Raw genomic sequence first — 14291 nt, forward strand, 5'->3', positions numbered from 1 at the left:
ACACATCCACTATACATCGACTATTACCTATATACAAACCCTGAACTTATGTGTATGTATATATACTTACACATCCACTATAAACGGACTAATTTGTAATCGTGATGCACACCTTCAAAAGCAACTAGTTTTTTGTGTATTACGTGTCTGCATATGTTTGGTTTTGCACATGTACCACTACTTCATACAGGTGGTACTTCGCACCATGTACCCAATCGGTTTTAGTTAAATACCATATATATACACTCGCATCCGGAATACACCTACATATATACATATCTAATCTGTGCTCTAATGTGATTCCACATACACTCAGCCGTGCTTGTCCTTGACGATGCCTATCAATCGCTGTACTTTGAGAACTTTCTGCTGGGTATGCGCAGTCACAACTTCCGCGTGAGCGAGCTGTCGTGCCAGGCCATTCGCATAAGCCTGACGAATGCCACAGATCTTGCCAAGGGGTTGCTAGGCAACCCACCGGATTCTCGAGTCCGCTCTGCGATGGGATTCCTACAGAAGTACTATCTGGCAGTGCTACCGGTGGCACTGGATGTACTTCTGGATACCGCTCTGGAATCAAGTACGTAGCAATGCAGCACACGAATGGAGTGCGTGGCAGTGCAGTCTGTGTAGTTGTATTGCGCTTTATTGTCAAGCGGTGAATGAACCGTGACAGCTGAATGTGACTTGGTCTGGTATTAGGTTCATAGTGTTTATCAGTTGTCTATTTGATAACCCCACGCAGACTTCACAACCCATCGCCCTCTATTAGGTGTAGGTAAGATAGTTTATGCATGGGTATGTTTTCTGACACGCATGGTTGCATGTCACGGTTTGGCCATGGCTGTGATACCTCTGGTACCAATAGAGGAGGCAAGTACAATATCCTTTGCATCTTTTGTTTCCAAAGTTATAGCGTGTCATGTCACCCCACACAACACCCCGAGGGGTAGCTGGGTGGGACTCGGACATGCCCTTGTTGTTAGCGTGTTTTGTGTGTGTGTGAGCGCTACTCAAACCACACCCTCCTGAAATCACCGCAGGATTCTTCGACACCTGCGCACTGCTGTCCATGATGGTGCGGCTTTTGACACAAGATCAGGTACCGGCACTCTACCCTGACTGTGAGCCTATGTCGGGTACTACGGACGCGCCCAACGACACGGTCGAGGCCAACACAACAGCGGCGAAGAATGTGATTGCCTCGCATTTACTTAACACTCGCGGTAGGCTACAAAGGTGAGTCTCGTGACTCATAATAGGTCTATTTAAAGTTATCACTGGTTGTTTCTGTCTTTGCCATTAATTTGGTCGGAATGTTGAAGTTGTTTGCGATACAGTCAGCCAGAAGGATTTCTTGCACATGCTTGGTCCGGCTGTTGGTACGTGTATACGTACATGCATACCATACATACATACATACATACATGCATGCATGCATGCATACATACATACATACATACATACATACATACATACATACATACATACATACATACATACATATATACATACATACACGCATACTTTCATACATACATAATATACATACATACATACATACATACATACATACATACATACATACATACATACATACATACATACATACATACATACATACATACATACATTACGACTGTACGTATGATTTATGGCTGCTCAGGCAAATAATCATTTGCTGCATTGGATACATGCATCACGATCCACTTCTATATGTACAGTGCCAATGTGATACACTTTACTCTTCGGCTGGAGCCGAGAGTCTGTATTCAACAATTTGCTATACCTGTATGTACATCTTGATAGGATTCTGTAGTACTGACACGCTTTCTACTGATATTCACAGATCGCAGGTGCTGCAGTTCTGTGACCGTGTCTTCCTGGACTTCGGCAACGTACGGGCCTTAGGCTTTGTTCTAAAGGATCTCATGAAGGCGATCAAGGTATTGGGATCTCAACTCGCCGCTGTTTCTATTCATGTGCGTGACTATTCATTCCACTCATGTATTTTCGAAGACAGTGCGGTTCAATCCCCTCTGTTTTTTGCTAAATGTCTCTATATATTTTTTGTGGCTTTCGGTCTAAAGGATTTGTGTATCGTACGTTTTTCCATTGTCCTTGCGCATTCAACAGTCAAGCGAAGTAGAACCAGAACACGGGGAGGAGACACTGCATATCTGAGCCGACACCTTTATCCGATTGAGTGGGGGGGAGGGTCCCTGTTTGTCGTACGCTATATGTAACCATTGAATTCTCCAAGGAACAGAGCTCAACAAGTGGCCTCTGAAGTTTGATCTCCGCAGACTCTACAGGCTAGAGGCGAACCATCACGGGCAGTGCTAGGTGCATGTCCATAGGGCACCTTAGATGCCGACGTGACGGAACAGACTCTGGCTATTATATGGTGAACTCAACTTGCAGTGCACTACGCCGACAACTAGTGACAGCGAACGACCGGGAGCATGCACAAACCACGTGCTCGATGGCCTCAGTAGAACAGTGGCAGATAGCACAATTCAATACATGTGAGAATTGTAGTATAAACGCTTTGGATATGTGGAGCGACGGTGAGCCTTAGAGCTACTAATCGATACTCCATATCGAAAAAGCACCGTATGAAGTACATATGGTTTTTTTTAAAGACAAAATAGGGCACGAAATGTGTGTCCGGATACATCAATAAAATTGATATAAAGAAATTGCAAATATTTGTTATCAAATTGTGCTCACATCATGTACAATCCCTGGATCATTGTATACATACACGTCGACATATCCACATACGAAACCATACACCATACCACGACATTGTCAAACGTTTGTGTGTCTATAAAAGTTAATATGGAACATTTTCATACTTCCCCTCCTCACACACACCCTGAGTCGCATTAACATGGCAGGGCGTTCTCTAGTTGTGGATTTGCTACAATACCATTCAGACTACGCAGAGAATGCCGAATCAGTGCAGCGCTCATAATTGTTAAAAAGTGAATCCTCCATACTTTCACTCCCGTACTAGCTCGCATCAAGGTGTTGCCGCTTTCGCCGAAATCTATTCCAATTGCGAGTTGATATTTTCTACAGATGCTTCGAAATCCTTCCGAGCTCCAACACTGATTTTCTCGTTGTCGTTAGTTGTGTGATGTAGGGCATACAATCGGTTAGGGAAAAGACTGCCTAATCTGAATTTTCTGGTCCGTTAATTGCGTGATGTAGGGCATACAATCGGATAAGGATAAAACTGCCTAATCTGAATTTTCTGGTCCGTTAATTGCGTGATGTAGGGCATACAATCGGATAGGGATAAAACTGTCTAATCTGAATTTTTCTGGTCCGTCATCTTGAATACTGGTTTGTTGCGCTTCGACTCGTGTCAAATTTCATCTCTGGTTGGCCTTCAGCTTCCTCTTGGCGCGTACGAAGGTGTGGATTTATAATACTGTGCGCCGCACTCCGACAGTACAGTTAGCAATTTATATTCAGTACCCTTTCGTTCAACTTTTCTAAAATATTTTTTCTCTTGCAAGCTTCGCAAGTTGCCATAGGGTTCTATTGACTGTATTGTATTAACTCTGTCATTAATAAGCCTAATTCGGCTTCAATTGCTCACGCACACGATTTCGCTCGAGATAACTTCGATTATTTGTGTTACGAGTAATGTAGCTGGTTATACACTTTTATGACAATCTTGTTGCAGCTTCCAAAGATGTTTCTGGAATGAATATTCCAGTGAAAAACATAGCTTGTATGTTTGCCATACAACATACATTTTATGATACACACTTGTATACTGGTACCATTCTCATTCCAGGTTTCCTGTCTAATTTGTTCTCAGCTACTTTTGTTACTGCGAACCTGTTTGGCTTCTAGTTTGATGATCTTTGGCGTGGCTATCGTACCTTTCATACGTCTAGTCGTCTTGTGCTACATATTAACGGCGTACTGTGCACAACCACTCCCTCAAATTTCCTTTAGAGTCACATTCTTCTCGGCTCTGAAAAACTCGTTGTTCTAGACTTTCTTTCCATATCCCGTTGCCCGTGGTCTCTGTCGGCTCCTGGTTGGCTCTTGCCTTAAATATACTGTCCCCGGTGTGTCAGCTCCCTCTCTGCCAATTGCTGAGGTACGTTAGTGTCATATTCCCTTCGGATCTCTTTAAGTCCCTGTACTTGACTTTCTTTTTCTAAATCATTCTCTTCACTCTCTATCGGCTTCTGATTGGCTCTTGCCTTGAATATACTGCCCCCGATATATCTGCGTGTTATATTGTACCAGCTCATCCGCGTCTTGCTGTGGTGGCTTTGGTCTGGCTATTGTACTTTGCTTACCTTTCTTTTGTTGTGCTATGAACGACATGGTGTGCACTAAACTCAAACTTCGTTAGTGACATATTCCCTTCGACCGCCTATATTTCCCTGTCATTCATGACTTTTTCCGCATTCGGCTTGTCTCTGCTCGCTGTATCGTACTGTGCTGTTGTAATTTTATTCTTCGATCTTCACCTTTATGTGGTAGGGTCACTCTGCGGCCCATATTTGGACCATATTCTAATTCAAATCAATGTCCGTCTCTGCACCTCACTTTTTTACTTTTTGACGGATTGCTTTTATGTCACATCGTGCTGCGATAAGCTCCTTTATGGCTTCGAGTGCATATCATCGCCGTGTCCTGTTGTAATTACAATTTGGTGGCTGTAATTGATGCACCTTCTTCAACCTCATTTATGCTATATTGTCGATCTCGCACACTTTCTTTGTTCTTCTTGCCGTGCTTGCTTCATCTCCGGTTCTTCTTGTGTTTTCCTTGCTTCGATTTTTACGATATACTGCCTTTTTTTACATCTAATTGAGCTAATTGAGCTGTCATCATTTAGTATGCTATCCCTAAAACCAATTCTGTTATTGTTCTAATTCGGTCGCTCGTGCTAATCTGGACTCGGTTTACAGCAGCTCCAGTTTTATCTCTTACATTACCATGTCTTATTTTGACCAACCACTGAGGTGCTTCCTCTGACTCGGCCTTAGTGATAGATATATTTCTCTGTATCCTGTTGGGTACTTAATTCACTTATATTTTCTTAATTTCAGCCGCCTCTTTTGTTTTCTTAACCTCGACTTCCAATGTTGCCCATTTCTCACTGCCTGCCTGATATCGTCGACATGCTCCGTTTCCGGCGCTTCAAGCTTAGAATAACTATTCAGTGATGTTCTTTCCTCTGATCTAAATTTTCCTTACATTTTGCGCGCCAGAATGGCTAAACAGGCCTTTTCTGTACTTCACGATGCTCTTGTATTTCTCCGAATTGGATATTTAATCATGAAATTAAAGTGATACTGCTCTTAGAATCAAGTTGATGTCCTACTTTGGTTCGCTTCGGATATACCTTCGGCGTCTTGGCACCCTGGACGACCCTGTCAGCAAAAGTTGTAGTTTCGATAAATGATACTGTTGATTAAACTACTATAATAAAAGATTCGCCAAACCTGAAGGATGTAAGGGGCATAGAATTCACGCCTTCCGGGTTGGGGAGATTCATTAGATTAAATGGCTTTTGTCGGATGGAGTAGACTATGATATCCTTTAAAAAGTATTCAGAATATTAAAATTTGCCTATCGGTAGCCCAGCACTAATAGAAAAGAAGAGTTCATTGTCTCATCCCCCTGTCACCCTTGCGGATAGTAAAAGACATCGTGGCAGGTAAACCTTTACTTACAGGGCGGAACTGATTAAATTTTTCAGGCATATCAGGTTTCGGACGTCATCGTGGCAGGAAAACAAATATATATCTGATTTTGGACTCTTCATCTACAGGAGGTTAAACTTCCAATTTTGCGACTCTATTATTCCTTCGAATTGACTAACTTGAATCAAGTAGTCAGAGCGATGCAGTCTTTAGGTCAAGTTGATGATATACTTTCCCCCCCTTCGAATACGCATTTTAATAGCTTTTTAGCTTCCTGAACGGCCCTTTCAGGATGAATTGAAGCTTGAATACATAATATTTACAGTCGATTAATATTGCTAAAGTATCAAACTCACAACTGTCGGCGATTCATTGGGCTATACGGCGCCTGTCCAAAAGGGTGGACTGCAGATGCCATTTAAAATGTTTTTTTTTTAAATACCAAAACTCGCCTGTCAGTAGTCCAGGTTAAAAAAAATCTCAAAGCGCCTCATCTCTTCTTTACCTCTGCGAGTAGTGAAAAAAATCATCGTGGCAAAGAAAAAAAATCGTTTCCAGGACGGGATTGATTGAAGACTTCGTGCACAGTATTAGACAGGAAGGCATCAACCTTTGCTATTGTGTGAAAACCTGTGCACTGTATATTTGATCTGAAAGGTTGGTATATGCATGTACAGTATTTGGGAGGCTTTCACTACTGACAACTAACTTTTCCTAACTATCAATTGCTCCTTTAAATGTACAAAAACTACTCACTTCGGAACATTTTCAAAACCTGTGTAGTATCGTTTAGCTCAAAAATACTGTCAGCATTGACTTTTTCTTTTGGATAGAATCTAGCTCACAGCGTAGAAATTTGTTTTACTCGCTTTTTGTTTATATTTAAACTTTATAGTACTGTCCTCCACGGCTGCGGCATTCGTCCACCTTCCGCTTTCGAATCGGTCGGCTGTGACTCGTTCGTCGTTAATTTCTTACAGCTGTCTTCGTTTTCGTGAACATTCGCCTTCTTGAGTTTTATCCCAGATGCTGCGAAAATAACGATGAGTCGTATAAACGAATTTGTTTGGCTGATGAACGAACATCTGAAGTCCTCGATGTTAAGACAAAAAAAAATCGACTACGAACTAAACAGCACCAACCATATCAAAAGTTGAAATTGACCCACCGGGTTGCGCTAGCTTAGGGGATGGGATTTGGCTCAGGGGGTGGGAAATGACTCTAAAGTTGGGATATTATTTCATGGGGTGGGATGTAATTTCAGGGCCAAGGTAAAATTTTGAAGCTGGGATATGAATATGGGGGCTAGGGAAGGAACACTGTCGTGCAATCAAAAAAATACCCGAGGTCACTGCACAGCAGAATAGTATGGAAGACATATTCAGTCAAAGAAATCATCGCATGTTGACATGGCTGTAAAGGCGCGTGATACTGTGCTATTACCGATAAACATACAAATTTATGATCCGATTGAAAGGCAGCGTACTATTCAAAATCTCTCGATGTAGACAAGTTTCGTAAACTTAGTGTCTTCATAAAATCGGTATGAATGTTGCAATATATATCATGCAGACACACACATAATTGTACCACATTTACTAAATGAACTCCCGTACCGTTGCAGTTTGTAAAAGTATAGACATAGCTTCATGTACTACATTCGTATGCCTTTCTGGATCTTCAATATCTCGATGAAGTCCTTCGTCCATCTTCAACTGTTAGTCTATTTCCGTTCTTCCAAATCCCAAATCACTCAAACATTACCCCAAATCACCCAAACATTATCTCAAATCAGTAGACGAATCAAAACCCAAATCAGTAGAAGAATCAAAACCCAAATCAGTAGAAGAATCAAAACCCAAATCAGTAGAAACATCACCCCAAATCACCCAAACAATACCCAGAATCACCCAAACATTAACCCAAATCAGTAGAAACCCTATATATATATTTATATATATATATATATGCAAACAAGCACACACACTCACTCATATATATATATATATATATGTGAGTCCGGCGATGTTTGAACTTTAGATGTCTAATAGATTTAACTATAGAATCTGTCCAAACTCCGGATCGACGTAATCTGAGCCTGTATGATGTATGATTAGAGGCAGAGTGAGCATTTTGATAATTTTATAGTACTTTAAGCGGCTATGGGACAATTTTACATCTCCGAGATCTACGGTGATATGCTCACCCAGTGAACAAAATCCCGAGGTTGCCAATATTGACTATGTAAGTTAATTAAAATCTTCAGTGGCCAGCGCCAAGTCCTTGCTACAACAAATACGGCCTCTGTCAGTGTACAATGTAGTAGCATAATAAATGACTACACACTGGGCTCCATGCATATTCTAAAATTTGACAGGGTCGGGAGACATTCACTTGGATGGCGCGGTATATAATAGCCATTGATATGATTTGCAGCCTTTAATATGCGTGGTTAATTCAGAGGTGAACATGAGGGAATACCTAGCTAAAATACGAAAGGATGGTCTATTGTTGGACTCTCATACTACATGCGTACTTTTGCCGATCTTATACTTAGAAGTAGAAGTTTTGTAGCCATGTTATTGGTGTTAAAAAAGTAGTAAAGTCATTGCTTTAACCTTTTGTATCTCAGGGAAGGAACTTTTATTATATATTTTTTTAGTTCTACTATTCATATATATCGACTTGGCGATAAAGCGGCATTCAGTTTTGCATTTATAACATGTCCACCGCCTACCGCCTTTCTGTCAATGTACCCCTTTTGTATCTTGTCAAAGTATGGTGGAAGAAATAAACGAATTTCGGTCAACTATTCTTTACCAGAGATCACTGGCAAACGCGTCCTCCCGACCAAAAGACAATAATACTAGGCAGAAGGTATTGGTATTGAGCTGAACGGGGTATGTGTTTGCGAGTGTATCAGTGTATTATTGATACACGGCGGGATAGGAATATTACCATGTACTCCAATTGGGGTAAGTTGTTATGCGTCTACATGCGCAGTAGGCTTCATATTTGTTAGAAAGGTACTGGGATGATTAAAGGGAAGTTGTGATTGTCGAGCTGCCGTGAGAAGCTAGGTGCGAGTGATACAACGATGGAGGAAATACGGTGAGTTAATTTCTCACTTCTGACGGTCAAATTATTTGCTGGTAAAAGAGCAACTAACATTTAATTTTCATTGCGGAAGACATTCTATAGCAGTCTATAGCAGTAGGTAATAACATGCGAGAATCGTCATAAATGATCCAAATGGCCTGTACCTTCCCAAGCCTTTTTCACTGATGCAGAGCGACTAGTTTATACGCCTACTCGACACATGCAAATCATGACTACTTAACGTTTGTGGAATAAACCGTGAACCTGAATCTGAAACTGAAAGTGGATAAACCACACTTATTGCAATTGAATAATTGAAAAGACCGGACATTCCGTCATATTCATAGTGTATATCGCGATGTTCGCGGCAATGTACAGAAAGTAAAGACGTATAGGAGCAGCCAAAATGAAGAGACACTGTTAGAAGGCAAAGTGCCATCCGTATTCAATTGAAATTGCTATTCGTGGACAGAACGATGTTGTATCTTCGGCATTCAGACTTGACTGGTATGACAACTGAGCAAGCTTGTCTATATTTTCAAAACTTGCCTTTATATAGATACAACATGCTATCTATTCATATCAACTCTGAAAGAGTTGGAAGGCATACTCACCAACAGAGCGGATGGCTTAAATAAGACTGTCAAACTTGCATTAGTTTTTGTTACCATCCAGGAAGAGCAAAATCGACTTGCGTTGCTATGTGATACGCAAGTTATAGCGAAAGAATAATGCGAGGCAGTCGAAAGACCCTCAGGCTTTTGGTCAGTTGAAATGTGGGACGATTTTGATCGATCTCAAGTTTACAGCCTTTGTGCAGGAGAATGAGACTGTGTGTGCAAATGCACCGCACACACCTAGATGAGTGAGCGCAAAACATGCCAATCGAGCGAGTAGAGAGTTTTATAGTGCCAATTGATAAATGCACAATTTCACATTCGTATCTTCACGCTCGTAATTATTTTTGGGCTCAAGCACTAAAACTCTAGATATAATAGACACACTTGCGTATTGAGTATAATTATTTGTATGTGCATACGGTTTTCATTTATTTGTGATATAATCAAAATGTTACGCACGCGCGTGTATAACTGTACTCTTGCTCTCTGGCCTTTTTCAGTTTTGGAGGTGGTGGTTGAGAACTTCTGACGGCGAACACATTTCACGGTAAAATAAACTTGATAACAAACTGTCACAGAATATACATAGGTACGTATACACTTGGGTGTATATAGAAATAGATATGAATGGGCTAGATCGTCGCCCAAAATTTTCATTTCGTATCATGCGGCGCACTAGTCATGTTTGCATGTATCTATAAACGTTACCTGAAATTTGATTCAGAAGTGTATAGAAGTGCTGGTACATAATTCAAACCTCGAGATATGGAGTCGACCTCGCACCGGTGTGATCCTGATTTCTAAGATAACTTTATTTGTTTAGTGCACAGTTTTGTAACGCATGACGTTTCGTATTCTCTCGACTATAATTCTCGTGGCATTTCAAGACCCTATGCTGTCCGTTCACCGGCGGCGGAAGACCTGCATCCCAGAGTGCGCAACTACCTGATACACCCGGCAAATACATCACCTACGCAGACTCTAGTACAAAGCTATTGATGTTCTAATTTGCAATTAGTTCGGAAGATAATGGTCCTCGTGCTCGATTGCCTCGTGCTCTCGATTGACCAACAGTAGGCCAGCATCCCAGATCTGCTGCAGATTCTGCCTCTCCGCCGTCCCATCCAGCAGCGAACCGGGCTTCACCGCTGGGTACAGCTCAGCATAGGACGCACAGTACACACCGTCTGTACGCACCATCACATGGTCTCTCGATACACCCGCCGGAGAGTCGTATCCTGTGGAAGTGAAGTGCGCAGATGTAGGTCAATAGATTTGTGATTTCACTGTGTGCATACGTCTGATAGTCGTGTGCGTATTTTCTCGCCGCGCTCGCCTTTCATCGAGTCCATGTGATCCTCCTCGGTGCGTTAACGTGGAGAAATTGAACCCGAGGGATACACATACACCCTACATACATCCACATGCTTGAATATGCGCATGTAACTGCTTATAGTATACACTGAAGGATGCATACATACCGGCAGCTCCGATGATGTGCAGGGCGGCGTCTACGGTGTTCTTCTGGTAGTTGAAAACGCGCACGCTCTTGTCGTTGGGATCCAGTCCTGCCATCAGCGCTGGGTTTTGGGTGGCTACGCCTGAAGGGCATTTGTTCTGTGGTGTGGCGGAACGAAGAATTCGAGTGAAAAGAAGATAGAGTAATGTATTTTAGTTTTCAGTAGAACATACAAATACAGAATTCTTGCTAGGAGAAGTGCAAGGAAAGGGATGGATATATAACGCGTGGATTCAGACCCCTATGATTTATACGTAGATGTGTAATATAAGATAGTATATCTGCTGGTACCAATACACAATGCTTGCTAGAAGTGCAAGGAAAGGGATGGATATATAACGCGTGGATTCGGACCCCTATAACGCGTGGATTCGGACCCCTATGATTTATACGTATATGTGTAATACTAGATAGTATATGTGCTGGTACCAATACACAATGCTTGCTAGAAGTGCAAGGAAAGGGGATGGATATATAACGCGTGGATTCAGACCCTGACTGATTTGTAAGTAGATGTGTCATACTACCTAGCAGCGTCATTTTTGTTGCCTCGCTCGCATTTCCTTCTTAGTAAAGCGTTTGTTGATCCACATTGTGCGCATCGCAGATAAACGTAGTGAATGGTGATTTCACATCACACGCACGCACGAATAGAGATAGGTAGCTGTCGTCATAATAGCCTAAATGGTTCAGCTCGAATGACAATATACGTTAATATACGTTTTAAAACATATATGTGCGACTATATCTAATGTAATTATTGGGGCACGTATACAAATAAAGTGTTACATAAGTTTGAAGGCCTAAGATAGAGTTATTGGCACGTGCGTGCATACGCAGAGCCAACTGACAGGTACTTGAAGCGGCCACCCAGTACAACATAGCATACCACATCGTCAGATGTACACATACAAACCGGCTTTTCTTCACCCACAGCGCTACCAACTGCACCTGCGTGCACAATATACTACACTACACAGCCCCATAATAACCTGAAGTGGTGTATGTGCACACACACACGTACAGAACATCACCCAGACAGCACCCTTACCGAATCACATTTGAGCGCCTGTATGCAGCCCAGGGCAAACATCATGGCACGCGCAGAGTTGCAGATATCCGCACCCAGCGCCAAATTCCTAACCACACTGAAGCCACTGATAACCTGGATCACAACGCGAGCAAGATCAGCATGTTAGCATATCAGTATATGAAACTACCCAACCATAACCAGTTGCGGTACGACGTATTAAGGTGTATATGTAGTACGACGGAATAAGGTGTATATGTAGTACGACGGAATAAGGTGTATATGTAGTACGACGGAATAAGGTGTATATGTAGTACGACGTAATAAGGTGGATATGTAGTACGACGTAATAAGGTGGATATGTAGTACGGCGTAATAAGGTGTATATGTAGTACGACGTAATAAGAAGTATATGTAGTACGACGTAATAAGGAGTTTATGTAGTACGACGTAATAAGGTGTATATGTAGTACGACGTAATAAGGTGGATATGTAGTACGACGTGATAAGGTGAAAGTACGACGTAATAAGGTGTATATGTAGTACGGCGTAATAAGGAGTATATGTAGTACGACGTAATAAGGAGTATATGTAGTACGACGTAATAAGGAGTTTATGTCGTACGACGTAATAAGGTTTATATGTAGTACGACGTAATAAGGTGTATATGTAGTACGACGTAATAAGGTGTATATGTAGTGTGCCGGGGGGTGTCTACACACCACAGGTGCAAATGAGAACAGCCTGTCTAAATGTAGAAAGCACATGTGTGCTCCGCCGCAGCTATGTCTGTGAGTGATCAGTGGCGTATATCCTAAATGCTTACTGAGTCGCACTCTAGCATACACAGCAACATAGATGCGTGTTTATGCATTCATGTCGATGATACTTTATTCCAACATACAGATACACACTTGAACGTATTTATACGCATATATTTATATATATATATATACATACACATTTACATATAGTCCAAGTCATACCTTTCCGGCAGTGATGATCTTGACTTGGTCTCGGATACCAGCACCAGTCAGGATATCATTTACGAAGGTGAGGCCTTCAATCAAGGGCATGCCCACGCTGTTCGAGAATTCTGGGGGTGCCGCACCTATTTGCATGTTCATCGGATGCAGCGGACAATAATTAATGTGTGTGGTGAATGTGGTGAATTGTACTGAATCCCCACTCGAGTCGGTACAGGAAACCTAGTTTGCCCTGGTTGTGAAGAAGCTTAGCGTGTAGAATTAGTTTTCCGTTGTATATACGTGACGGCGTTGGCGCGTGTGTGTGTATAATAGAAATAATTAAATAGAAATTAATATCAAGTATACCGTATCTCCGAATGCCAGTCTTTAAATAACTGCGGTGCAATTATGACAGTACGTATATTTTCGAACGTGTTGTATTCTATATGCGAACCGACTCAAATCAAGCGTAGATACTGAGGATATGTGAAGGACCAATGTATACAGCATTTACACCAGGCACACACACATATATATATATATATATATACGGTACCTGTGCCTCCCTCAGTTCCATCAACAGTGACGAAATCAGGAGCGATATTAGTCTTTATCATGGCAGCCACGAGCGATGCGAACTCCTCAGGACGTCCAACACACAGCTTGAAACCTGTCAGTGTGATATGTGTTAGTATATTGGCAACAACAGACAATGGTAGAGTGCACTACCTATGACGATAGACTTTACTTTAAGAACACTTCGTTACATGACAACCTTTTACACGAGAGACATCAACTATGCGGTGAACTATACTTCCCTACCTTACAGAAGACGGGACTGTTTTACCAATGCCATGGGCATGAAGCAACCGGGTTTCCCGCATAGTTGTCTGACACAAACTCGATCAATAAGCTGATAGGCTACTATAAAACCACAATACTACGCATAAACTGCCAGCGACAAGTTCGTCAGTCGTCGTAACGCAGTAGCACTCAACAACGCAATTGTCTGGTATGCTGAAGACAATAATAAAGCGACCTTGTACTCGCACCGTATACATCAGTAAGTACTATTTTGATTGTTGTGTCGCTTGATTGACTTCAACAGAGAAGACTATTGACACGAACACACAAACACACACTATATATATATATATATAATATATAATATATATATATATATATATATATATATATATATATATATATATATATATATATAATATAAAATATATATATACATAAATAATATAACATAACATAATATATATTTATATATATACATATGTATTTGCATATATATACATATATATATATATATATAATATATATATATATATATATATACACAAATAACATAGTAGATAA

General features: G+C 41.3%; 2 protein-coding genes across 2 annotated transcripts; one reads left to right on the forward strand and one right to left on the reverse strand.

The window, feature by feature from the left end:
* The first annotated feature begins 315 nt into the window (after positions 1 to 315).
* Positions 316 to 2839, forward strand: SARC_11031 (hypothetical protein). The gene is made up of 4 exons (XM_014294895.1): positions 316 to 580; positions 1044 to 1239; positions 1850 to 1946; positions 2137 to 2839. Exons 1-4 carry the CDS (start codon positions 376 to 378, stop codon positions 2182 to 2184), a joined length of 546 nt encoding a protein of 181 aa, XP_014150370.1. The 5' UTR covers positions 316 to 375; the 3' UTR covers positions 2185 to 2839.
* A 7358-nt stretch (positions 2840 to 10197) lies between these two features.
* Positions 10198 to 13594, reverse strand: SARC_11032 (hypothetical protein; the record flags this gene model as incomplete). The annotated part of the gene is made up of 5 exons (XM_014294896.1): positions 10198 to 10644; positions 10888 to 11023; positions 11977 to 12090; positions 12942 to 13066; positions 13480 to 13594. Coding segments are annotated over 5 exons (714 nt in total), but the record flags the coding sequence as incomplete, so codon positions are not given.
* Between the last annotated feature and the right edge of the window lie 697 nt (positions 13595 to 14291).

Source organism: Sphaeroforma arctica (genome assembly GCF_001186125.1).
Source record: "Sphaeroforma arctica JP610 unplaced genomic scaffold supercont1.1496, whole genome shotgun sequence".
NCBI lineage: Eukaryota > Ichthyosporea > Ichthyophonida > Sphaeroforma > Sphaeroforma arctica.

Excerpts from the sequence above, each read along its gene's own strand:
- SARC_11031 (XM_014294895.1), top strand. The coding sequence starts at position 376 with ATGCGCAGTCACAACTTCCGCGTGAGCGAGCTGTCGTGCCAGGCCATT. Across the intron at positions 1,240-1,849 it reads ACTCGCGGTAGGCTACAAAG|ATCGCAGGTGCTGCAGTTCT; the intron begins GTGAGTCTCGTG and ends TGATATTCACAG. Across the intron at positions 1,947-2,136 it reads ATCTCATGAAGGCGATCAAG|TCAAGCGAAGTAGAACCAGA; the intron begins GTATTGGGATCT and ends CGCATTCAACAG.